Source organism: Nyctereutes procyonoides, unplaced genomic scaffold, assembly GCF_905146905.1.
Source record: "Nyctereutes procyonoides isolate TBG_1078 unplaced genomic scaffold, NYPRO_anot_genome, whole genome shotgun sequence".
In the NCBI taxonomy this organism is placed as follows: Eukaryota; Metazoa; Chordata; class Mammalia; order Carnivora; family Canidae; genus Nyctereutes; species Nyctereutes procyonoides.
The window spans coordinates 13,517,500-13,545,261 of record NW_026575122.1 but is presented as its reverse complement, the minus strand read 5'-3'; the positions used below and the strand labels follow the sequence as shown (position 1 = coordinate 13,545,261).

The window sequence follows — 27,762 nt, the reverse complement described above, 5'->3', positions numbered from 1 at the left end:
ACCTGCATGGGATACGTATTTAAGGCCTCTTCATAAACTTTTAAGATTTGGCAGATGGGCATGGGAATCTATTCATCTTGCTGCCACTCAGGACAAGCCTCGTAGGGAAGTTCCCTTTGCTTATTAAAACTTCCACCTACCAACCTCTGGCGGCCTGCTGCTTTCTTCAGCTCTCCCTGTCCTCCAGGTATTTGGAGGGAGGGGGAATTTCAGATTACATCAGGGAAACAAAACAGCAAAGACACAGGGCAAAATGATGCCTTCAAAACTGAAGGCAGGTGAATATAGAGTCATGGCTTACCACAGCAAAATCTCACTAGTAGAAATCATCCTGGGAACTAGTGCTGGGGTAGGAAAACCTGAATTGTAACCAACAAATTATAGAAAGTTCACTGTGGAGAACAGAGAGAGAGAAAAATTCCAGGGTGACCCAGTCATAAGAGATAATTTGCCCAACAAATTGTGAATTTTACCTCCAAGACCTGGACCAGGTTACCATGGTAAATATTGGAGAAAAATCCCCTCATGCTTCCAGTAGGGAGAGATATGGAACCATTTTGAAATATACCAGACCGACCACATTGTTCTTCTTTTTAAAGATTTTATTTATTTGAGAGAGGGAGAGAGAGAGAGCATGAGCGTGTGCACAAGCAGGGGAAGTGGAGGAGGGAAAAGCAGGTTCCCTGCTGAGCAGGGAGCCCAATGCAGTGCTCAATCCCAGGACCCTAGGATCATGACCTGAGCCGAATATAGACATTTAACTGACTAGCCACCCAGGTGCTTTTCATTCATTTATTTGAGAGAGAAAGTATGCATGCAAGGAGGGGGCAGGGAGGGGGAAGAGGGAAAGGGAGAAGGAGGAAGCCGACTTCCACTGAGTGGGAAGCTGAACACAGGGCTTGATCTCAAGACCCTGAAATCATGACTGAGCCAAAACCAAGAGTCGGACACTTAATGGACTGAGCCCCACCACTCTTCTTAACAAGGCCTACCCTCAGGAGAAACCAGAACCTAACCTGCTTGGGTATAATCAGCTCCTAACTGACCTCAGGAAGGGAAATAACCAAATCTAGCACACTTTAGCTATCTTGTCCCACCTAAGCAAGAGAAAAACTGAGCAACACTTGTGAAGTTCACAGTCTGGAGGCACGGGCTCACTAAAAGACTACGACCTAACCATGGTGGTATATAATGCTGCTTCCCTTCTCCCATACTCTACCACCATATTGCTAAAGACCTATTAAGAACAGTTCCTAAAAAATAAAAAATTAAAAAAAAAGAGCAGTTCCTTTTACATCCTGATTATCAAGAAAAAATTATAAGTCCTACCAAAAGGCAAAAAATGCAACGAAGAAACAGCAAGCATCACAACTAGATATGGCAAGGATGTGGGAATTATCAGACTGGGAATTTGACAACTATGACTAATATGCTAAGGGCTATAATGGACAAGTAGACAGCACGCATGAACAGTTGGGTAATATAAACAGAGATACTGAAATCGTTGGAAAGAACCAAAAAGAAGTGCCAAAGATCAAAATCACTGTAACAGAAATGGGCTTACTAGACTAAATAATGATCTTGAGTAGGCAAATATTTCTTAGGACACAAAAACCATCAAATAATAAAAGAGAAACGCTGATAACCTGGGCTTCATCAAAATTAAAAACCTGTTTTCAAAAGATACCATTGAAAAAAAAAAGAAAGAAAAGGCAGGCAACTCGGTGGCTCAGCAGTTTAGCGCCGCCTTCAGCCCAGGGCTGATCCTGGAGACCTGGGATGGAGTCCCATATTGGGCTGCCTGCATGGAGCCTGTGTCCCTGCCTCTCTGTCTCTCTCATGAAAAAATAAGTAAAATCTTTAAAAAAAAAAAAAAAAGAAAAGAAAAGAAAAGGCAAGCCACAGACTGGAAGAGAATAGATGTAATACACATATCTGACAAATGACTGGTATTCAAATGTATAAATATGTATATAATAATATATGAGCCTTGCAACTTAGTAATAACAACTCAAATAAAATATGACCAAAATTTTAACAGGCACTTTACAAAGGAAAATATATGAAAGGTAAGTATATAAAAAGGTGTTCAACGTCACTGATCATCAAGGAAATGAAATTTAAACCCACATTAAGATACAAGTACATACCCATTATAATGGGCTGAAGTTTAAAAAGACTGACAAATGTTGGCAAAGAGTAGCTGGAATTTGCATACAATGCTGGAGGGAATGTAATAAAGTGCTTCACTTGGAGAAATGTTTAGCAAATTCTTATAAAAGTAAATACACATTTGGGATGTCTGGGTGGCTCAGTAGTAGAATTGCTGAGTCCTAGGATAGGTATATATTTAAATTTAATAGCACTGCCAAATAGTTTTCCAAAGTAACTTTTACCAATTTTTACTTGCACCAACAGTGTAGAAGAGTCTAGTTGCTCTACATACTTGCTTAACACTGGTTTTGTCATTGTTTCTAATTTTGGCCATTTCAACAAGTGTATGATTGTATCTGATTTATGGTTTTAATCTAGATGACAAGGTGAACTGAAGGACTTCTAGATCCTTCCCTCTACTAAAGTTGTGTGTGTGTGTTTGTTTAGCGTCTAGGGCATCAGATCAGTGATTCTTTTTTTTTTTTTTTTTTTTCAAGTTTTATTTCAGTAATCTCAGCTCAAACTTAGAACTCCAAGATCAGGAATTGCATGATGCCCCCACTGAGCCAGCCAGGCAGCCTGGCCAGTAAGTTTTTAAAATAGTTTTATTTAATTATTTATTTATTTATTTATTTATTTATTTTTATTTTTTTAATTTTATTTATTTATTCATGAGAGAGACAGAGAGAGAGGCAGAGACATAGGCAGAGGGAGAAGCAGGCTCCATGCAGGGAGCCGGATGTGGGACTTGATCCTGGACTCCAGGATCACACCCTGGGCCAAAGGCAGGTGTTAAACTTCTGAGTCACCCAGGTGTCCCTAAAAATAGTTTTAAAAGTTCACCAGGTGATTCCCCCTTTTTTTTCCTTGATCAGAAGGACCCCCCCCCTTTTCCCCTTTTTTAAAGATTTTATTTATTTATTTTAGAGCAAGAGAGGGAAAGAGCTTTGTAATATAACTTGTAGTTTGGAATTGTGATGCCTCCAGCTTTGCTTTTCTTTTTCAAGGTTGCTTTGGCTATTTGGGGTCTTGTGGTTCCCTACAAATTTTAGGATTGTTTATTTCTAGCTCAGTGAAAAATACTGTTGGTATTTTGATAGGGGTTGTATTAAATCTGTAGATTGCTTTGGGTAGTATATATATTTTAACAATATTTGTTCTTCCAACTCATGAGCATGGGATGTCTTTCCATTCCTTTGTGTCATTTTCAATTTATTTCATCAGTGTTTTATAGTTTTTAGAATACAGATCTTCACCTCTTTCATTAAGTTTATTCCTATTTTATTATTTTTGGTGTGATTGTAAATGGGATTTTCTTTTTGGGGGGGGATTATTTTCTTAATTTCTCTTTTCACTGCTTCATTATTAGTGTATAGAAATGCAACAGATTTCTGCACATTGATTTTTGTCCATTATTTTGTCCATTATTGCCCTTAGCATGTATTTGTATCCTGCGACTTTATTGAATTCACTTACCAGTGCTTGTCGTTTTTTGGTGGAATTATTAGGATCTTCTATATACAGTATCGTGTCATCTACAAATAGTGAAAATTTTACTTCTTCCTTGGGAACTAGGATGCCTTTTATTTCTTTTTGTTGTCTAACTACTGTGGCTAGAACTTCCAGTACTGTGTTGAATAAAAGTGATGAGAGTGAGTCTTTGTCTTGTTCCTGAGCTTAGGGAGAAAGCTCTCAGATTTTCCCCATTGAGTATGATGTTAGCTGTGGGTTTTTCATATGTAGCCTTTATTATGTTGAGATATGTTCCCTCTAAATCTACTTTGTTGAGGACTTTTATCATGAATGGGTGTTGTACTTTGTCAAATGCTTTTTTTCTGCATCTATCAAAATGATTGTATGGGTTTTTTTTTTTTGATTGATTGTATGGTTTTTATCCTTTTTCATATTATTGTGATGGATCACATTGATGGATTTGTGAGTAATGAACTATCCTTGCATCCCAGGAATAAATCCCACTTGATCATGGTAAATGATTTTTTTAAATGTATTGTTGGATTCTGTTTGCTAGTATTTTTTTGTTCAGAGTTTTTGAATCTATGTTCATGGGAGATATTGGCATGTAATTCTCCTTTTTTGTGTTGGCTATCTGGTTTGTTATGAGGGTGATTTCTCATAGAATGAATTTGGGAGATTTCCTTCTATTTTTTTCCCCAATATTTTATTTATCTATTAGAGAGAGAGAGAAAGGGCACATGCATGAGTGGGGGGAGGGGCAGTGGGAGAGGGAGAAGCAGACTCCCTGCTAAGCAGGGAGCCTTATGCAGGGCTTGAGCCCAGGACTGGGATCATGACCTGAGCTGAAGGCAGACACTTAACTGACTGAGCCACCCAGGCCCCCTTTCCTTCTTCTATTTTTTGAAATAGTTTGAGTAGAATAGGTTTTAACTCTTTATAAGTGTTTGGTAGAATTTGCCTATGAAACTGGTCCTAGACTTTTGTCTGTTGGGAGTTTTGTATTACTCACTCTCCTTGCTGGTAATCAGTCTTTTCAAATTTTCTATTTCTTCCTGCTTTGGTTTTGGCACATTCATATTTCTAGAATTTTATTACTTCTAACTTGCCTAATTTGTTTTTTTTTTAATAATTTTTTTTTATTTTTATTTATTTTATGATAGTCACACAGAGAGAGAGAGAAAGAGGCAGAGACATAGGCAGAGGAAGAAGCAGGCTCCATGCACCGGGAGCCCGACGTGGGATTTGATCCGGGGTCTCCAGAATCGCACCCTGGGCCAAAGGCAGGCGCCAAACCGCTGTGTCACCCAGGGATCCCTAACTTGCCTAATTTGTTGGCATATAGTTGTTTGTAATATTCTCTTAAAATTGTTTGTATTTCTGTGGTGTTGATTATCCCCTTTCTTTTGTGATATTTTTTTCATTTGAGTCCTTTCTCCACCACCACCAACCCCCTTTTTTTTAATAAATCTGGCTAGGGATCCCTGGGTGGCGCAGCGGTTTGGCGCCTGCCTTTGGCCCAGGGCGCGATCCTGGAGACCCGGGATCGAATCCCACGTCGGGCTCCCGGTGCATGGAGCCTGCTTCTCCCTCTGCCTGTGTCTCTGCCTCTCTCTCTCTCTGTGACTATCATAAAAAAAAAAAAAAAAAAAAAAAAATCTGGCTAGAGGTTTATCAGTTTTGTTGATCTTGTCAAAGAACCAGCTCCTGGTTTCATTGATCTGTTGGTTTTTTTTTTTTTTTTTAGTTTCTATATCATTTATTTCTGCTCTAATCTTTATTATTTCTTTCCTTGTGCTGGCTTAAGGTTTTGTTTGTTCTTTTTCTAGCTCCTTCAAGTGTAAGACTAGGTTATTTATTTGAGATTTTTCTTGCTTCTTAAGGTAAGCGTGTATTGCTGTAAACTTCCCTCTTAGAACCACTTTTGCTACATCCTGAAGGTTTTGCTACATCCTGAAGGACCATTACATTTCCTTTTTAATTTGTCTTTGTGTACTTTTTGATTTCTTTGATTTCTTGGTTGATCCATTCATTGTTTAGTAGCATGTTATTTAACCTCTATGTATCTGTGATCTTCCCGGATTTTTTCTTATAGTTGATTTCTAATGTTATTAACGTCATGGTCAGAAAAGCTGCATGGTATGAAAAGCTGCATTCAGTATTTTGAATTTGTTGAGACTTGTTTTGTGTTCTAATCTGTGGTCTCTTCTGGAGAATGTTCCATGTACATTTGAAAAGAATGTGTATTCTGATGTTTTAGGATGGAATGTTCTTAATATATCAGTTAAATCCATCTGGTCCACTGTGTCATTCAAAGCCGTGGTTTCCTTGTTGGTTTTTTGTTTGGATAAACTGTCCATCAGTGTAAGTGGGGTGTTAAGGTCCCCTACTATTATTCTATTACTATTGATTAGTTCCTTTATGTTTATTATTAACTGTTTTATGTATTTGGGTGCTCCCATGGTGGGTGCACACATTTTTACAATTGTTATATTTTCTTGTTGGATTGTCTCCTTTAAGTGTCCCTCATTGTGTCTTGTTACAGTCTTTGTTTAAAAGTCTGTTTTGTCTGATATAAGTATTGTTATCCTGGCTTTCTTTCGACACCATTTGCATGATAAATGTTTCTTCATCCCCTCAGTCAACCTGCAGGTTGTCTTTAGGTCTGAAATGAGTCTCTTGTAGGCAGCATATAGATGGGACTTATTTTCTTTTTGGGATTTTTTTTTATTTTCAGTAAGAGAAAGAAAGGAGATATCACAAGCAGTGGGGTGGGGGAAGCAGACGGAGAAAGAAAGAGAATCTTAAGGAGGCTTTATGCCCATCATGGAGCCTGTTGTGGGCTTGATCTCATGACTGAGAGAGTGATTGGGGGGATTGGATCAAGGGTTGGATGCTTAACCAACTCAGCCATCTGGTCACCCCTGCATCTTGAGTTTTTTTTTTCTTTTTTAATCTGTGACCCTATGTCTTTTGACATAGCATATTTAATCTATATTCAAAGTAATTATTGATAGATATGTATTTATTGCCATTTTGTTACTTGTTTGTGGTTGTCTTTTTTTTTTTTTGATGCTTACTTTTTCATGGTTTGGTTTTCTTTAGTGATATACTTAGATTCCTTACACTTTATTTTTTGTATATCCTTCACTCTTTTTTACTTTGTGGATACCATTCAATTTGTATATATCTTCTGCATATAGCAGTCAGTATTAAGCTGATGGTTGCTTAAATTTGAGCTCATTCTTCTCTCTCCTCCATGTGTTAGATATTTGGTATCATATTTTACATTTTTTCATTTTGTGCTTGCGATTTATTTTTATTTATTTATTTATTTACTTACTTACTTATTTATTTATTTATTTATTTATTTATTTATTTATTTATTTATTTTTGCTTTTGTGCTTCCTATTTTTCTCACATTTCTGTTTTTTGTTTTCCACTCAGAGTCCCCTGTAACTTTTCTTGTAGGGCTGATTTAGTGGTCATGAGTTCTTTTAACTTTTGTTTGTCAGAAACACTCTATCTCTCCTTCTATTCTGAATGATAGCCTTTCTGGATAAAGTATTCTTCACTGCAGATTTTTTTTCCTTCGAGCACTTTGAATGTATCATGGCACTCTCTCCTGACTTAAGTTTCTGGGGAAAAATCAGCTCATAGCTTTAGGAATTTCCTGTATATGTTACTCTCTCCTTTTCTCTGGCAGACTTTTAAATTCTTTCATTATCACTATTTTTTGCTGTTTTAGTTACAATATGCATTTGGTGGGGACCTCCTTTAGTTAAATTTATTTGGAGATCTCTGATTTCTGAATATATATTTCTGTTTCCGTCTTTAGATTTGGGAAGTCTTCAGCTGTTATTTCTTCAAATACATTTTCTGCCCCCCTTTCTCTTCTCCTTCTGGGATTCCTGTAATGCAAATATTATTATTATGCTTGATAGAGTCACAGAATTCTGTAAGTCTGTTCTCATTATATAGTATTTGTCTCCACCTGTTCAACTTGATTGCTTTCCATTACTCTATCCTCCAGGTCACTGATAACATTTCTCTGCTTCCTGTAGCCTACTACTTATTCCATCTATTGTATTTTTAATTTCATTTATTGAGTTCTTCAACTGTGGTATGTTATTTTTTTAATTTTTTTCATCAAAGGTCTCTAATGTCCTCACAGCCTTTTCTGACAGCCTTTTCTGAAGTCTTCTATCATTACTTTAAATTCTGTATCAGGCATATTACTTATTTCTGTTTCACTTAGTTCTCCTCTTGTGAATTTTGTCCTATTCTTTCATTTGGGATGTATTTCTCTGTCTCTTCATTTTTTTCTACTTGTGTTCTCTGTGTTAGGAAAGTCAGCTCTTGAAAGTAGTGGCTTTATGAAGAAGAGATTTTGTAGTGCGCTGCAGTACAGTGTCCCCTGTTCACCAGAATCTGGCATTTCAGGGGAGCCTCCTCTGTGTGTGTCTGGCATCCTGCTATTGTGTCTATTGCTTTTCATTTTAGTTCAGACATCTTCCCTGACTCCCTGCCTGTTGTGAGGTGTGCTTGCTGTCTGTGATGTTAGTGAGACCCAGGCAGCTGGCTCTAGGGAGGCATAACCATAGAAGGGCTTGGGGGCAAAACCACGGTGTTAGCAAAGTTTGCATCAAACCACTTGTCCTAGGCAGGATCCCCGGGGTTGCAGCAGTGCACTGCAGCTGCTGTGGCTAGTGGTGTGGCATCTGTGCATACGGTGCCCAGTTACAATGTCTGTGCATGCCACATTAGCATAATTTGCACTGCGCTCAGGGTCCAGGCCAAAAAGCATGGAGTGGGTACGTCTCTGGAAAACTTGTTGAAAACACACTGCTAACAGGTTAGGTAGCAAGTGTCTGTGCAGCACCCCCTCCCTCAGGTGGCTCTGTGTTTATGCTGGAGGCAGAGGAGGAAAATGGCACCTGCCAACTCCTTTGTGCCCAAAGAAGTCCCCCAGCACACTCCCTTCAAGTTTGCCCAGGGCAAAGTCAGCTGACTTTTAAAGTTCCAGGCTCCTCCCAAGTCCTATGGCTATACAAACTCATGGAATTAAGCCCCTCTGGTTTTCAAATGAGCTTTCTGACATTTCCCCCTCTCCAAGCTGGCAGCTCCAGACCACTGTTTCTGTCCTTTTTAACCTCTCCAGTATGGTTCCTCTACATTTAATTGTGGAATTTGTTATGCCAGTCTTCAGATGGGTCTCCAGTTTATTTACTTGGATGTAAGTGATACCTAGTTTTATTTATTTATTTATTTTTAAGATTTATTTATTTATGATAGAGACAGAGAGAGAGAGAGGCAGAGACACAGGAGGAGGGAGAAGCAGGCTCCATGCTGGGAGCCCTACGTGGGACTCGATCCTGGGACTCCAGGATCGCGCCCTGGGCCAAAGGCAGGCGCTAAACCGCTGAGCCACCCAGGGATCCCCTGATACCTAGTTTTAAATGTGGTACAAGATGATTTTAGGATCCTCCTACTTCACCAATTTCCCAAGCCTCTCTGCTCTGTGGTGGTATTTTTTTAAAAGCTCTCACCTTAGTTCTAAGATGGAGAGAAGGTTGAGAATCATTGGCATATATGAATGAAACTTTTCAGGGTTTTGCTATACCTTTTAGGGATGAAACACTCAACTATAATCTTTATTAGGGACGCCTGCCTGTATGGCTCATTGGTTGAGTGTCTGCCTTCAGCTCAGGACGTGATCTCAGAGTCCTGGTATCTAATCCCACATCGGGCTCCCCGGAGGGAGCTTGCTTCTCCCTCTGCCTACATCTCTACCTCTTTGTATCTCTCATGAATAAATAAAATCTTTATTAGATATATGCTATGTTAATTTATCCCCAGTTTGATCCACTGAAAAGACTTAAGAAGCTAGTATCCAGTTGCATGTTTTTAGTTTTAGAATATATTAACTCTCAGGGTCAGTTCTGGACTCATTATTTTGGTTTTGCATTTCTCTTCATGTTACAAGGCTAATTCTGCTTTTAAAGTGCATTCTAGTACATGTGAGTCAAGAAAATAATTTACTATAAAAATAAATGCACTTTTACTGTCAGTACACAAAGCAGTATCCCAGTCATGTGTAGTATTTGCTCAGCTTTGCTCTCCTTAATTATCATATGAATTTAGAATGTATCATATGAAGCCCGGGTGGCTCAGCGGTTTGGTGCCTGCCTGCAGCCCAGGGTGTGATCCTGGAGACCTGGGGTCGAGTCCCACGTTGGGCTCCCTGCATGGAGCCTGCTTCTCCTCTGCCTGTGTCTCTGCCTGTCTCTCTGTGTCTCATTAATAAATAAATAAAATCTGGGATCCCTGGGTGGCGCAGCGGTTTAGCGCCTGCCGTTGGCCCAGGGCGTGGTCCTGGAGACCCAGGATCGAGTCTCACGTCAGGCTCCCGGTGCATGGAGCCTGCTTCTCCCTCTGCATGTGTCTCTGCCTCTCTCTCTCTCTCTCTCTCTCTCTCTGTGCGACTATCATAAAAAAAAAAAAAAAGAACGTAGGAAGAAAAGGCATGACTTTGTTGTTGCTTTATAAAATAAAAAGTGAATAAAATGTGTTTATCTTTTTGTTAATGAATATCGTAGTAAATCTAATCTCCTGTAGATACATAGGTCTGCTACATGAGGATGGTTTTAGATCATCTCCAAACAAATAATATTATAATCAGGAGTATGATATCCATATATTGGATTTTTAAAAATTCTTTAAAGTTTATATCTCAGCATTGTTTCCAGAGATTGAATTGTATAATATGTGTGCCCAGTACTTATTTTCTGACTTGGAGATAATACAGTAAGGGTGGATCAGGTTTGTACTGACCTGTTTGTTAAATTCCTACTGACCTGTTTGTTAAATTTCTGAGAATTTTATAAGCCAGTTCTTAAACACAGGCATTATCTAAAAATAAAGATTTATAAATTTATAGTAAAGATATATTAAAAACAGTAAATAACTCAAAACTTGTCAGTTCCTAAATATTTTACTGTACTTCACACTATTAGCTGTGCTCTTGAGATTATTTGTGTTTATGGTGTTTCTCTAATGGAAATACCATATAATGATGTGCTAGTACACATCTCTTCCCATCTCTAGACATGTTAGAAGCTTGAAATTGCCATAGGGGAGTATTGACTCCCTGAAAATTAATATAGGAAGCCTCACTAAAATGGAGGTGGGAGGCCAGAGTGAGAGCTCTTATGCCCTACCATTCATCATCAGTTGTAGACCCCAGCGAAAAGGGAGAGAGTACCTTGTATTCCTGTTAGGAAGAACCTATACATTACTACTCCAGCAGGAGAAGCAGAGGGAGAAGGAGAGAGCGAATCTTAAGCAGGCTTGGAGCCCAAAACAGGGCTTCATCTCACAACTCTGAGATCACAACCTGAGCTGAAATCAAGAGTTGGATGCTTAAGCAACTGAGCTTCCCAGGCACCCCTAAAATTTATTATTTTTAATTTGGAAAACTGGTTGTTAAACATTTACTGGCACAGTATTAGAAGCATCTTTTATTCAGTGAATGCTTACTACAGGCTAGGTACTCTTTGTAAGTGCTTTGAATACATCCTCAAGCATTATCTGAGATGTGTATTTTTTTTTAATTTGTATGCATAAGAAAAATAAGATTAAGTAACAAAGATCACAAAATAACTACCATATTGTAGATCTGGTATTTTAACAAGTCTCCTTTCGAAGTCCTTATCCTTCTCATTATATCGTGCTGTCTTTCCAATGCTCTGGAATAAGTTTTTAAAGAGCTAACATTTGAGTCTTAAATTATGGGCAAGATGTTATTAGATGTGAAGATAGAAGAACATTTTAAACATTGGAAACCATTTGAATAAATGTTCACAAAAGCAGAGTGCATTTCATTCCAGAAACTGCAAGCAGATTTGTAGATCTTTAGAAGGGTAAATGTTACGAGACATGAAGCCTGAAAAGTTGATTGGACCCCTATTGTGAAGGACTTTGTCTTACTCTGTTCTGGCTACTATACCAAAACACTGATACGGTGGCTTATTTATTTGTTTGTTTGTTTGTTTGTTTGTTTATTTATTTATTTATTTATTTTTATTTATGATAGTCACAGAGAGAGAGAGAGAGAGGCAGAGACACAGGCAGAGGGAGAAGCAGGCTCCATGCACCGGGAGCCCGATGTGGGATTCGATCCCGGGTCTCCAGGCCCTGGGCCAAAGGCAGGCGCCAAACCACTGTGCCACCCAGGGATCCTGATAGGGTGGCTTATAAACAACAGAAATTTATTTCTCACAGTTCTGAAGGTTGGAAGTTTAAGATCAGATACCAGCAAAATCAGGTTCTGGTGAAAGCCCTCTTCTAAAGAGTTCTTTTGGGTCTCTAAGAACACTAATCTCATTCATGAGGACTCTAAGCACCTTGACCCAAGCAGCTCCTATCAGACCCACCTCCTAATACCATCACATTGGGCATTAGGATTTTAACATGTGAATTTGAGGAGTGGGGGATACAAACAATCTGACCATAACAAACCTTAAATAACAGGAATCTTAGAACAGAAGAGAGTCTAATTTTATTTCCAAAGGTCATAATTATTCCCCAAAGCCTTTTGTATAATTATTTTGAGTGTTTAATTTAAATTTAAATTCAAATTCAAATTCAATTTCAAGCATGAGTGAAATACTATGAATGTTTTTTGTTCAGGGAGATGACATGGAGTTTTTGGTTTTGAACCCTATTCTACCAACTTGTGTATTAGTTATTAATTTTCACTTCTATAAGGTTTAGTAAATGATGTTTCTAAAAATAGGTCATTCTTTGTGGATAAGAAAGTGAACAGGTAATAACCAGAATATTTGTGTATCTTTTGGCAAATGAATATTCCTGTTACCTGCTTTATGGCATAAAGTGGTATTAGTTTATCATACTTTTCATTTTCAGAGCATGTTATAAACTAAAACAATACATAGTTTTACTGTTATAATTTTCTCTGCTGTGTCTGCATCATGAACTCTTTTACCCTCTTCTTCATTTCTTTTGCATTACCCTCTACCCCTTAATATTCCATTGGATGCTTCTCTTCAGTTTCTCTTCTCCCTCTTATCAGTCCATGCCATCCTACATCCCTATATTGATAACTCCCAGACCTAATGTGTTCAGACCTGCATTTTGAAATTCCCGATGTGCTAGTGGACTTGCATACCCCACAAACATTCTCAAATTCAGAATGTCTACAACACAAACTCATTTTCTGACCTTCTCAAAGCCAAATAAACCTCTCCTTTTCCCACTTTGGTGAATGACATATTTGTCTTTCTAATTGTCCAAACCACAAATTGGGTATGGGGCAGGAAAAGGCATAAATCATCCTAGATGGTTTTTACTTTTTTGTCTTCCACAATCTAGTCACTCTGTCTCTTCTGCCCCTTTTTTTTAAGAATTTTTTTTTTTTAAGAGAGAAAGAGAATGCACACAAGCAGGAGGGGCAGAAGGAAAGGGAGGCAGAATCTCAAGCAGACTCCACACTGAGCCCAGAGCACAGCTCTGGGCTTGATCTCCTGATCTCACTCTGAGATCATGACCTGAGCCAAAATCAAGAGTCGGATGCTCAACTGACTGAGTCACGTAGGCACCCCTCTTTTTAAATAACTCTTGAATCCACCTTTTTCTATTCCCACAATCTTAATTTAGATCATTATTAGTTCTTATTTGAACTGTAGTGTCTTAATTAGATTTTTTTAAAAGATTTTATTTATTTATTCATGAGAGACACAGAAAGAGAGACAGAGGAGAAGCAGGCTCCATGCAGAAGCCCGACATGGGACTTCATCCCGGAATTCTAGGATCACACACACTCTGGGCCTAAGGCAAGAGCTAAACCGCAGAGCCACCCAGGGATCCCCCTTAATTAGTTTTTCTATGTGGAGTCTCCCCTTAATTCGTTTTTCTATGTGGAGTCTTTCCTTCTTTCCCCTCAGTCTAATCTCCCATGAGACTATTCTCTAAAATAAATGATCAGGCTCTCTTGCTGCTTCTTAATCCTTTTCAAAATGAAGTCCACACTTGTCTGGCAGTATGAAGCCCATTATGATAGCGTGCTGCATATTTTTATAGCTTCCTTGTTACTTTTATTTTAAAAGCTTTTAATAAGATACTATACTGAAAGTTTTAACTCTTTATCTAGATTCACCAACTGTTGTTTTGTCCCTTTTACTTGAACAGTCTCTCTCTCTGTATATACAACTTCCTTTTTGAGAGTACAACTCTCATATTTGAGAGTGATTTACAAATATTTGTCCCTTTTTTCCTAAGAACAAGGATTTCCTCTTACATAACTTCAGTACATTTATCAAAATTATATAATTAGAAAATTGACACAGTGCTATTGTTTAACCCACAATTGTTCCAATAATGTCCTCTGCATCTCTCGTTCTCCTTGTTTGTGAACTAATCATATTGTACATGTACTTAGCTGTCATTGAAATCTTCTCTTCCATGCAAGATTTCACCTCTTCATTTCTCATGAGCTTAAGCTTATTGAAGTATTAGGCCAGTTTTTGTACAATTTCCTTGATTTTTGGTGTTTATTTCCTTATTATTTCCTTCGTACTGCTTACTTTGAGTTTAATTTGCTCTTTTTTTGTTTTGTTTTCTTAACGTGCATCCTTATATCATTGGGTTAAGATTTTTTGTTAAAATATCAGCTTTTAAAGCTAATTTCTTCTTTGTCCTATTAATTATTTAGATGTGTTATTTAATTTCCAAATTTTGGTGATGTGGTCATGGATATCTTATGATTGATAGTAATTTAATTCTGCTGTAGTCAAAGTACATATACTATATGGTTTTAGTATTTTAAAATTTATTGAAGCGTATTTTATGCTCTAAATATCTATTTTGCTAAATGTGTCATATTTGTGTGAAAATAATATGTATCCTAACATTATTGAGTTTACTGTTCTATAAAAGTCAAGGTGGCTGATAGTGTTCAGATCTTCTATGTCTATGCAAATTTTCTTTGTCTAGTTGTTCTTTCAATTGCTATGAGATTGGTGGTAAAATCTGTGATTATGGACTTGTGTGTTTCTCCCTTTTAATTCTGTCATTGTTTCATTTATTTTGAAATTCTATTATTGGGACAAACATACATATATCTGGTTATTATATATTCCTGATGAATTGATCCTTTTATCATTATGAAATGTTCCTCTTAGCTATGTTAATGAAGCTTTGACTAAAACAGATATTAATAAAGCTGCGTTGACTTTCTAGGTCACCATCATCTCTTGGTTAGATTACTGTTAGCCTCCTGCTTGTTCTCTTTGCTGCTGCCTTTGTCCACTTATAGTTTAATTCAGTGCAGCAGGAAAAGAGTGTTCCTTTTAAAATGTAAGTCCGATCATTTCATTCTTATGTTCAGAACCCTCAAGTGGTTTATATCACTGAAAATAAAATATGGGTTCTTATGATAGTCTCTAAAGCCACACATGTTCTTGCTCCTGGCTGTCTCGACATTTCCTTTCTTCTTCCCTTATCCTCCCCTCAAGCCACATGGCCTAATGTCTTTGCCTGAAAAGCTGAGCTTCTTTTCACCTTTTTGTCTTTGTATTTACTATTCCCTCTGCCTAGAATGTTGTACTCCCAAATATTTGCATGACTTACTCCCTCACTTTATTCAGGTCTTACAACAATATTAATAACTTCTGATGTTCCCCTAACCTTTTTAAATCTGCACATGCATGAACATATGTGTACATATACATGCCCATTAACACTTATGATTGTATGATAAGCATATTTATTTGTTTTTTCACCAACAAGAATGTAAGCTCTATGAGGGTCTGTTTTGTTCACCACTCTGTTCTGTGTGTCTGAACTTGTGCCTGGCACATTAAAGTGCTCAGTAAATTAGTTGAACCAGTGAGTATATGAATGGGTAATCACCATTCAGCCAAGTTGCTTTACTTGCAATTTCTAGAATATACCAAACTCTTTTCCTACTATGCTGCTATTATTCCTTCTTTTAGAATCTTTCCTTTTCTGTGTCCCAATCTGTTATCCTAAAAGATTCAGCTTAAATACCATTGCTTATTAAGTTTTCTCTCTTAGTGCTCACCGCTTGGTGCTGGGGATCCCTGGGTGGCTCAGCAGTTTAGCGCCTGTCTTCGGCCCAGGGCGTAATCCTGGAGTCCCGGGATCGAGTCCCACATTGGGCTCCCTGCATGAAGCCTGCTCCTCCCTCTGCCTGTGTCTCTGCCTCTGTGTATGTGTGTGTTTGTCTCTCATGAATAAATGAATAAAATAAATAAATGAATAAATAAATAAAACCATTGTTAAGTGCTTCCCTCTGGTGTTCACCCCCACTGTATTATAATTATTTTTTTGTCTACAGTACACTTTAGGTTTATGTAAGCCTAAGACCTGATTTCTATTTTTGTTTTATCCTATGTACATTGCCTAGAAGATAGTAAACGCCTGTTGAATCACCTGCTATTTTTAGGGAAAAGAAAGTAAGAATATATCTTACGGGACACCTGGGTGGCTCAGTGGTTTGGTGCCTGCCTTTGGCCTAGAGCATGATCCTGGAGTCCCAGGATCAAGTCCCACATCAAGCTCCCTGCATGGAGCCTGCTTCTCCCTCTGCCTATGTCTCTGCCTCTCTCTCTGTGTCTCTCATGAATAAATAAATAAAATCTTAAAAAAAAAAGAATATATCTTACGGTTTGAAAGAGTGATGATTATTTAGATAGCTAACTGTTAGTCTTCCAGATTGAATTAGAGACCAAATAGTCTCTTATAGTGCCTCTTATTTGCAAGAAGCAGACACTTAATTCCAACAGCCACAAGTAATCTGGGTATATTGTAAGAATGCAGTAGCATTGAGGAAAGTAGGAATCTCAAAAGAATCCAAGATGCCAAGAACATTCAATGGAAAAAGGAAAGTATTCAATAATAGATGGTGCTGGGAAACTGAATTACCCACATGCAAAAGAATGAATTTGGGCCCTTATATACGAAATCAGCTCAGAAAGGATCAGAGATCTAAATATAAGACCTAAAACTATAAACATTTTAGAAGAAGATACAGGGGGAAACTATCATGACATTGGATTTGGCAAAGAATTCCTAAATAAGATACCAGAAGCACTGGAAACAAAAGTAAAAATAGACAAATTGAACTACATCAAAATTGAAAATGTGCATCAAAGGACACAATCAACAGAGCGGAAAGGCAGCCTATAGAATGGGAGAAAATATTGGCAAGCCATGTTTCCAATATGGTTAATATCCAGAATATAGAAATTCAGTTTCCTCCTATGATTCAATGATAAAAAAACAACCCAATTTAGAAAATGGTCAAAGGATTTCAATAGACAATTCTCCAGGGATGATATACACATGGCCAACAGGCATATAAAAAGGTGCTCAGGGGATTCCTGGGTGGCTCGGTTGAGCATTTGTCTTCGGCTCGGCGTGATCCCGCAGTCCAGGGATCAAGTCCCACATCAGGCTCCCTGCGTGGAGCCTGCTTCTCCCTCTGCCTGTCTCTGCCTCTCTCTCTCTGTCTTTCATGAATAAATAAATAAAATCTTTAAAAATAAAAAGGTGCTCAGTATCACTAATCATCAGAGAAATCTAAGTGAAAACCACAATGAGGTATTATTCTTACCTATTACAATAGTTATTAACAGGGCAGCCGGGTGGCTCAGCGGTTTAACGCCGTCTTCAGCCCAGGGCGTGATCCTGGAGACCCGGGATCGAGTCCCACGTCCGGCTCCCTCTGCCTGTGTCTCTGCCTCTCTCTCTCTCTGTGTCTCTCATGAATAAATAAAATCTTAAAAAAAATAGTTACTAACAAAAAACAGTAAATAATGTTGGAGTATATGAAGAAATTGGAACCTTTGTGCAGTGTTGGTGGGAATATAAAAAGATGCAACCATTATGGAAAATAGTGTACTGTTTCTTCCAGAATTTAAAAATAGTTATCATATAATCTAGCAATCCCACTTCTGGGTATATTTCCAAAACAATTAAAAACAGAATCTTGAAGAGAGAGCTGCATACCTGTGTTTATAGAAGCATTATTCACAGTAGCCAAGAATTAGAAGCAATCCAAGTGTCCATTGTTGGATGAATGGTTAAGTAAAATGTGGTATATTCATACGGTGGAATATTACTCAGCCTTAAAAAGGAAAAATTCTGATATATGTTGCAACATGGATGAATCTTGAGGACATTATGCTAAGTGAAATAAGCCAGTCACAAAGTCAAATATTATATGATTCCACTGATAAGGTATCCAAAATAGTCATATTCATAGAAACAGAAAGTAGGATGATGCTTGCCAAGGGCTTGGGGGAGAGGGAAATGCAGAAATTGTTTAATGTATGTGGAGTTTCAGTCTTGTAAGATGAAAAAGTTCTGGAGAGTCTACAGTAGTGTGACTATATTTAATACTACTGAACTGTACACTTAGAAGTGATTAAAATGGGGGCGCCTGGGTGGCTCAATCAGTTAAGCATCTGCCTTCAGCTCAGGTTGTGATTGAGCTCCCTGCTCAGCAGGGAGTCTGCTTTTCCCTCTTTTCCCCGCATGTGCTCTTTTTCGCTATCTCTCTCATAATCTCTATCTCCCTCTCTCAAATCTTTTTAAAAAATGATTAAGATGGTAAATTGTATGTTATGCGTTTTTTACCACAATTTTTTAAAAATCCAAGAACAGAAGATTTTCATAAGGTCATAATTCAGAAAGGAAGAAACAGACACAGATAACACTGTCAATAAACTTTGATAAGTTTAACATTTCTTTACTAGAGTTTGTGAATTTTTAAGCTGTGACCTGTCATCAACATAACTCTTTCTCTTCTTCTGCTCTCATTTGTCTTCCAGTACCCCAGGTGACTAATTCTCTGAGCATCCCTAATTTTTTTTTTAAGATTTTATATATTTATTCATGAGAGAGAGAGGCAGAGACACAGGCAGAGGGAGAAGCAGGCTCCATGCAGGGAGCCCGGTGTGGGACTCGATCCCTGGACTCCAGGATCACACCCTGGGCTGAAGGCAGCCCTAAACCTCTGAGCTACCTGGGCTGCCCTGAGCATTCCTAATTTACACTTCAAAATGAGTCTGATTAGCTCAGGAAATTTCTCTTTCTTCTGCTGGGCAATACTTTTCTGACCTGGTCTTTTAGGTTGTGTGAACTGTGGATCAGCCAGCCTAGTGTCAGTGGTTCTCTGGTTCAGTTAGTGGCCATTCCTGTAACTGGGGACTATAAGTGTTTCTCTAGTAGAGATCAGTGAATTTCTGTAAATTTATGCATAAAGTAGTCAGATATCCTCTAAACAAGACATTTCAAGTTCTTTAAAACAGATACTACTTTAGGGGGGCCTAGGTGGCTCAGTCAGTTGAGCAAGCAACTCATCATTTTGGCTCAGGTCATGATCTTAGATTGAGCCTGGTGTCAGGCTGTGAGGGCTTTGGTCCCAGAGGGAGTAACTGAGCCACTCAACACAGCATCCACTTATATCCTCTTTATTACTAATGATTGATTAATTGGGGGGGCAGGGCAGAGAAAGAGACCATGCATGCAGTGGGGGAGCAGAGGGAGAGGCACAACCAGTCTCCAGAAGCTCTGAAACACAGCTTAAAAAAAAAAAAAAACACCAAAAATATAAAAAAAAGATCAGTATTTTTTATGATCTATTTAGGAATGCAAAAAATAAGTAAGTGTTCTGTGAAATGTTTTAAAGTGATATTAGCAGGATTTTACATTATTTTGAAAGTTCTTTTTTCATTGGCCTAACCAATTTCAATTTGACATCTTTAAAATGGATTAATAAATACTTTTAAAATTTATAGCATTACTCTATAATACAGTAAAGATTGATAGCTATAACCCACATAAGTAAAAGCTTTTTGGGAGTACTTGATGATTTTTAAGAATGTAAAGGGGTCCTGAGGCCAAAAAGTTTGAGCATTGCTGGTCCGTAGTACTATGAATACTGCCTTCATATTACTTGACAATATCTTCTATCTCACATACTTCATGATATACACACCATATGAAAAATATTGCTAGGTATCATTTAATATATTAATAAGACCTTTTTGTTTCATCAAAGTAAAGACTAGGCCACAAACCTATTTGCATTAGTGCTTGCTTTTAGTAGTATGACTTACTCTAATAGAATTCCCTAAATTACAAAAGTATAGTGCAGGTTTTTTTTAAAGGTTCTTGACCTTGATCCTGTCCTTAACGCCTTAAAAACAAAATGAGTAATGCATAAGCTAAGTATGACAGCACTTAATTATTTTAATCTTTAAAAAAAATTCTTCTAGAGAAAATCAAAGAACCTCTTAATACTCTTGGCAGTAGATTCAAGTCTGTAGATTAAACACACACATTTTTTTTTTTTTTAATTTAACAGAGCACAAGCAGGGGAAGCATCAGGCAGAGGGGGAGGGAAAAGCAAGCTCCCGCTGAGCCGGGATCCCCAGGTAGGGCTCCATCTCAGGACCCTGGGATCATGACCTGAGCCAAAGGCAGATGCTTACCCCACAGAGGCAGCCAGGCACCCACACACACATATATTTTAGTTTGGTTTAGTTTTGGTAATTCTGTACAGTGCAGATTCAGAGGTACAGCTGGATTCAGGTTTGAACATTAGAACACATACTGTTAAATATCAATTGTGTTTCTAACATACTTTTGTCAAAGTCTTTATTTTAGTGGGCACTATTGTTAAAAGTGTGTGGGAGTGTGTGTCTAACACTTCTAAAGCCATTATTGGTTTAAAAGGGAAGGGGGCTGGGAGTAGAGAATGGCACCTGTTCTCTGTGAAAAGTGGAATAAATGGTTTAGCTATTTACTCTGAAGTTTTTTAATTTTTAGAATGAGGAAAAATAGATCATTTTTAAAATCCTTTACCAGAAAAAAAAAATCCTTTACTGGTATAAAATTTTCATTTTAACTTGTAGCCACATAATGTTTTTTACAAGCATGTGCGGTTGGAACAAGGAGAGTTTTTACCAACGAGAATTAACTTTCTGTTGCAGATTAACCATATTAAGTTTCTGAAATAAATTTACATTTTATAGAAAATATGGTTATAAAATTAAGGAGTTTATTTTTAAACATTAGTTTTAAAACTTATTTATTAGAGCTTGAGCAGGGGGGAGGCACAGAGAGAGAGGAAGAAGCAGATTCCCCTCTAAAAGGGAGCCGATGTGGGGCTTGATCCCAGGACCCTGAGATCATGACCTGAGCTGAAAGCAGATGCCTAATCAACTGAACCACCCAGGCACCCCAAACATTATTTGACTTTTAGAACAGTAAAACCAGAGTGTAAGACTAGTGTAGAGATTGAAAAGTTTTTGTTCTATCCAGGAAACTCTGTAGAAAAGCTGACCTAGAATCCCATTATGTACAACAGGAAAAGTAGAGTTGCTGTCGTGGAATTAAAAATCAAGTTTGGCTTTCTGTGATACTTTTTTTCAATTGTAGCTGGTAGTCTATCATAACACTATTTGTGAGGCAAGGCTGTTGCCCACTGGGATCTACAAGTAACTTGTTTTTAAACAAGAAATTTTAAGTTGATTGCAGTTTTAAAGGGCAGATGCTTTTTTTATTAGATTAGTGTCATGTTTATTACGTGTTAGATAGGTTGAAATTATTTTTTTAAATGCTATAATAGTGGCTTTTAAGTGCTATAAACATGAATAGTCTTGAATATTTGCCTTTATGATTTAGTGTTATTTACAACTGTTTCTAATCTTTCTTTTCTTCTTCCTTTTTTTTCAGGAGTCTAGCATGGCTCAAGAATCTCCCAAAAATTCAGCAGCAGAAATTCCAGTGACTAGTAATGGAGAAGTTGATGACTCTCGTGAACATGGCTTTAATAGGGTAATACTTTTCTTTCTCTTAATACAAAGAATCATGCTAAGGCCTTAAATGTTAAGAAGAAAGTAATAGCATTTAATATAGGAATATTTTCTGAGATTGGCTGAAGTGTTAAGAATCTATTCTTACCATGTAGGGATAACTAGGTGGGTCATGTTAGTGATTTGTTAAGATTAAGCCCCCAGCCAGTAAGCATTTAGGCTTTAATGTTCTCATTAGTAATTCTTTTTATGACCAGAGCAAGAGTGTATCTGATGACTTTGGCATATAACTTTATAAAACTATTTAGTTTTATTTGTGATAAGAAAAAATATTAACTTTAGATTATCCTTTCAAAAATTGGCACTGATTTGTTTTCTATGTGTCATTAGTATGTAATTCCTAAATAGGCTTCTCCTGAATTTGCTGTTTACTTTCTATGTGGCATATTGACTCAGTGGAAAATGAATCTTGAGATGCTTTTAATTTTGATTTGCCTCTCATTTGAAATTAAAATTTAGTGTGTTGGGCAGCCCCGGTGGCCCAGCGGTTTAGCACTGCCTTCAGACTGGGCCGTGATCCTGGAGACCTGGGGTCAAGTCCCACGTCAGGGTCCCTGCATGGAGCCTGCTTCTCCCTCTGCCTGTATCTCTGCCTCTCTCTCTGTGTGTATCTCATGAATAAATAAAATCTTAAAAAAAAAAAAAAAAAAGAAAAATTTAGTGTATCATGGAAACACTGTGGGTTTGGAGATAATCTGGGTGCAAATTTCCACTATGCCATTTCTAGCAGTGTAACCCTAGGCAAGTATTTATTTAATCTCTTCTAGTTTTTGTTTCTAATCATTATAAATGAGAATCTTACTTTCATGGGGATATTGATATTAAATAAAGTAAGCAATATGCCTAGGATAGTCCTAGAAATGATAGTGATGGTTATTATCTCTGGAGATATTTACATTAAATATCCCTTTATATTACATTTGACACATATGTACAACTTTATTTTTTTCCAAAGTGGGACTTGAACTCATGATCCTGAGACCAATAGTTGGACACTTAACCAACTGAGTCACCCAGGTGCTTCTGTACAACTTTAAGAATATAGTGTTCAGGATCCCTGGGTGGCTCAGCAGTTTGGCACCTGCCTTTGGCCCAGGGCATGATCCTGGACACCCGGGATCGGGTCCCACGTCGGGCTCCCTGCATGGAGCCTGCTTCTCCCTTGCCTGTGTCTCTGCCCCCCTCTCTCTGTGTGTCTCTCATGAATAAATAAAGTATTTTAAAAAATTTTTAAAAATATAAAAAAAAATATATAGTGTTCATATTTTTTAAAAAGTGATAGTTGAAAGAAATTTGAATTAGTTTATAGTTTAAATAGGACTCTTTAGTTCATATGCTTAAAAACAAAATCCTTTATTTTTTAAAATTTTTTATTTTAATGTGATATTTTAGATCATGATATCTTAATCTCAGCACTGACATTTTGGGCTGGATAAATTCCTTGTAGAGGGTTGACCTCTGCATATAGGATGGTTAACAGCATCCCTGGCCTGATCCTATTAGATGCCAATAGCACTCTCTAGTTGTGACAAACAAAAATGTCTCCAGACATTGTCAGATGACCCCTAGTGTTGAGGAGAAACCAGTTTTAGGTAGATTGTTTTAATTGATTTTTGTAAATTCACTGGATTTCACTTATTTTTGCCTCAGCAATTTTTTGGGAAGCAATCAGTGTTTCTTCAAAGTTGAGGTTTATTTTAAATGCACATGTTTTAACTTGGTTTCTAAGCCCCTGTGGCCTAATATAGAATGATTCATAGAAGGAAGAGACCTTAAAATATGAGTACACAAAGGAAATTTTCACTTCTGGTTTTAGTCTTCTTGTGTTTGAAAGTACTAAGACAAACCGGCATAATAAGCTAATTCATGTTACCATCATTAGATTCTAGCAATCACTTTATAAACTTCTGTTAAATCAGATAATTCATTATACCAATATTTTAGTTAATGATTGCTTCAATTTACTTTTGGGAACAGCTCATTTTGCAAACATTCTGCATTTTTAAAATGTTTTTATTTATTAGAGAGAAAGCACAAATGAAGGTGGGGGAGAGGCAGAGTTAGAGGGAGAAGCAGGCTCCTCACTGAGCAAGGAGCCCAATGTGGGCCTCAATCCCAGGACCTTGAGATCATGACCTGAGCCAAAGGCAGACGTTTAACCAACTGAGCCACCCAGGCGCCCCTTGCTCTTCAAATATTTATGGAGTATCTGTTTTATACCTTGCACGGAGATGTAGTAGTAAATAAAAATGACAAAAATACCTGCCATCAGGGAGTTGATTCTAATAGACAGCCTAATGACTTTTGTCCAAGAAAAATGCAGTACATACAAAATATTGCATTGTTTTGGAGATTCACCTGCCACCAAAAGCCTGTTCTTTTTCTTATATTGCTGTTTTAGTTTTGTTTTAAGCGATAGCTATTATACACAGTAAAAAGCACAAATTAATGTGCTCAGTCTGTTGAGTGTCCGACTCTTGATTTCAGCTCAGATCATGATCTCAGGGTTGTGAGATCACATCCCATTAGGCTCCATGATTAGTGAGAAGTCAGCTTCTCCCCTCTGCCCCACCCCCTGCACACATGTGTGTGCACTTGCCTGGTCTCTCTCTCTCTTTCTCTCTCTCTCAAATAAGTAAATAAATCTTTAAAAAAAAAAAAGAAACAACCCTTAAGATCATAAATTAAAAAAAAAAAAAAAAACAAGCACAAAGTGGAACCACCACCCACATCTAGCTGTAGAACATTTCCAGGAGTTTAACTAGGTCTCTCTTGCCCTCTTCTAGACAATATACAACCCTCCTTCCCAGGCTACTCACTGCTACTCTGACTTTATATGGTAGATTGCTTTTGACTATTCCTGAACTACAAATAAATGGAATTATACAGTATGCATTCTTTTTTGCCTGGCTTCGCTCAACATTATTTCTGTGATATTTATTCATACTGTTGCTTATGGCAGTATTTCATTCCTTTTTATTGTAATGTAGTTTTCCATTGTGTTAATGTACCACAATTTATATATCCATTCTTCAGTTGATGGATACCTAGGTTGTTTCCAGTCTGTGGCTATTATGAATGAAACTGTTGTGACCTTTCTAGTACAGGTCTTTTTGTGTACATGATCACCTATTTCTATTGGGCATATACCCTAGAATAGAGTTGCCAGATACATGATGTTTGGCCCTGGTAGATATTGTTAACTAATTTTCCACAGTGTTTGGACCAGTTGGGAATCCTACCAGCAATGAGTGAGAGTTTTGGTGGTTAAACATCCTTACCAAATCTTAGTATTCTCATACCTTTTTTTTTTTTTTAAAGATTTTATTTTTTCATGAGAGACACAGAGAGAGAGAGGTAGAGACACAGGCAGAGGGAGAAGCAGGCTCCATGCAGGGAGCCTGACGTGGGACTCGATCCCAGGACTCTAGGATCACATTCTGAGCCAAAGACAAATGCTTTTAACCACTGAGCCACCCAGGTGTCCCAGTATTCTCATACCTTTTAATTTTAGCCATTCTGATGGAAGCATAATGGTATCTCATTGTGGCTTTCTATGTGTTTCTCTAATGACTAATGACATTGAGCATATTTTCATAATCTTATTGACCATTTGAATATTATCTTTTATTAAAGAAGCCCTTTTTCTAGAGACCTGGGTGGCTTAGTGGTTTAGTGCCTGCCTTTGGCCCAGGGCGTGATCCTGGAGTCCCAGGATTGAATTCCACATTGGGCTCCCTACATGGAACCTGCTTCTCCTCTGCCTGTGTCTCTGCCTCTCTTTCTGTGTCTCTCATGAATAAATAAATAAAATCTTTAAAATAAATAAATAATAAAGAAGCCCTTTTTCAAGTTTTTTGCCCATTTCTCTATTGCCTTTTTCTAGTTTATTTGTAGAAATTCTTTACTCTAAGTCATTTGTTTGGATATGTGTATTTCAAATATTTTCTTTCAGTCTGCAACTTGCTTTTTCACTCTGCTAATGGTATCTTTTGATGAACAAAAGTTGGTAATTTTTAATGAAGTCCAATTTATCAGTGTTTCCTTTTAGTGACTTGACCACTTTGAGAAATCTTTGTGTATCCTAGCATAATGAAGATACTGTTTTCTTCTAAACGTCTTTTTGTTTTGCTTCTCACACTTAACTCTTTGATTCTTGTTGAATTAATTTTTGTGTGTAGTGTGATGTAGGAGTCAAGGTTGATTTTTTTTTCCTCATTACTATCTAATTGCCATTCACTGTTTTTTTTTAAAAAGACTGTCCTTTCTAAAAAAATAAAATAAAATAAATTATAAAAGACTATCCTTTCTGCACTGGGACCTTCTGCTATTAATCAGGTAATCAGATATGTATTGTTCTATTTCTGGACTCTGTTTTATTCCTTGGTCTTTTATTCTTATCCTTGTAATAATACCACACTGTTACTTAATTACTACATTAAAAAAGGTATTATCTTTAACCTTAATACCTGGTAGTAGTTAATTCCTCTGCCTCTATTCTTTTTCTGGGTTGTCATAAACTTATTCATGTCTCTTTACTTAAGAACCTTTATTTGCCTTTGGGTTCCCTGGGTAGCTCAGTCAGTTAAGTGTTCCGACTCTTGGTTTCAGCTCAGGTCATGATCTCAGGGCCCTTAGATCAGCCTTGCATAGGGTTCCGTGCTGAGTGTGAAGTTGGCTGGAGATTCTCTCTCCCTCCCCCTTTGCCCTTTCTCCATTCACATGTGCACACGTACATGCTCACGTGCCTGCTCTCTCTCACTCTCTCATAAATAAATAATCTTTTAAAAGGGGACACCTGGGTGGGGGGGTGGGTCACAGTAAGTTAAGTGTCCAAATCTCGATTTCAATGGAAGGTCATGATCTCAGGGTCATGGGATTGAGCCTCACCTCAGGCTCCATGCTGAGCGATGAGTCTGCTTGTCCCTCTTCCTCTCCCCTCACTTGCTCTCTCTTGTGCTCTCTCCCCCAAATAAAATCTTAAAAAAAAAAAAAACCTTTATATGCCTTTGAATGACACTGAAAAAAGTTGTTCTTATCCTTTCAGATGTTAACTTCAGAATCAAGTCTTATTAGAGTGAAGTGAATTAAACCATAATATATCTGTATAAGCTCTTGGCTTACAGTCAAACCAGCTAACTTGCTGCTTTGTAAGTTTACACATCGGCTAATGTCAGATTCTCTTTTTGGACATTCCTCTGCAATGTTATTTCACTTCTATTGGGCGGGCGGTAAGAGAAGGAAAAAGGATGATCTCCTGGAGGTCTCCTTTTATTGGATGTGAACTTTACCTGTGGGAAAGGGTTCCTTAAGAAGCACTAATCTACTTCAAATAGTACACCCCACTTCACTTCCCTGAAGAAATTCAACATCATAAAACTTGTTTCTGTTTGTACCTGCTCTTATTAAGAATATATTCATCATGAGAGTCTCTTACATAGTTAATAACCTTGAATTAAAATAAAATTGGCTGTTTGATTCCTTTAGGCATGAATGAAAACAATATCTCAAAAGCATCTTTTGACCATTTTGAATAGATTAGACTCAAGATCTTTTAGGCATATATTTACCTCAATTTTGTCATACTTTCCATCCTTTATTTTCCTGAGCAATAAAAGGAAAATTGCATTTAATCTCATGTCCCTGGGGATCCCTGGGTGGCGCAGCGTGTTTGGCGCTTGCCTTTGGCCCAGGGCGCGATCCTGGAGACCCGGGATCGAATCCCACATCGGGCTCCCGGTGCATGGAGCCTGCTTCTCCCTCTGCCTGTGTCTCTGCCTCTCTCTCTCTCTCTCTCTCTGTGTGTGACTATCATAAATAAATTAAAATTTAAAAAAAATTTTTAAAAAATCTCATGTCCCTGTTGATATTTTAATATTGATAAAAGCTTATATGGAAAATAAGTATGAAAATGTATTATTTAGCATTATTTGTAAAGAACATCTTTACAAATCTGTAAAATTGGAGCATAAAAGTTTTTTGAGGTATTTCACTTACATATATCTTCCTTTATACCTGTTTGTTGTTTAAAGTCATATAATGGTGTGCCTGGATGGCTCAGTGGGTTAAGCATCTGCCTTTGGCTCAGGTCAGGATCTCAGGATTCTGGGATTGAGCCCTGCATCAGGGTCTCTGCTCAGTGGGGAAACTGCTTCTCCCTCTGCCCCTCTCCCCACACTTGCTCTCTCTCTCTCAAATGAATAAACAA

At 37.7% G+C, this 27,762-nt stretch overlaps 1 protein-coding gene across 10 annotated transcripts in view; it reads left to right on the top strand.

Moving 5' to 3' along the window:
* Window positions 1-27,762, top strand: part of ARFIP1 (ADP ribosylation factor interacting protein 1) — a 130,513-nt gene that overhangs the window by 26,706 nt on the left and 76,045 nt on the right. For 9 of the 10 annotated variants that reach the window (XM_055336338.1, XM_055336339.1, XM_055336336.1 and 6 more), the window contains one exon: window positions 21,415-21,516. In XM_055336338.1, coding sequence (XP_055192313.1) covers window positions 21,415-21,516 — 102 coding nt within the window. Of the gene's footprint in view, window positions 1-2,719; window positions 2,741-21,414; window positions 21,517-27,762 lie in introns of those variants that run through there. The other variant, XM_055336344.1, reaches the window with a different exon arrangement.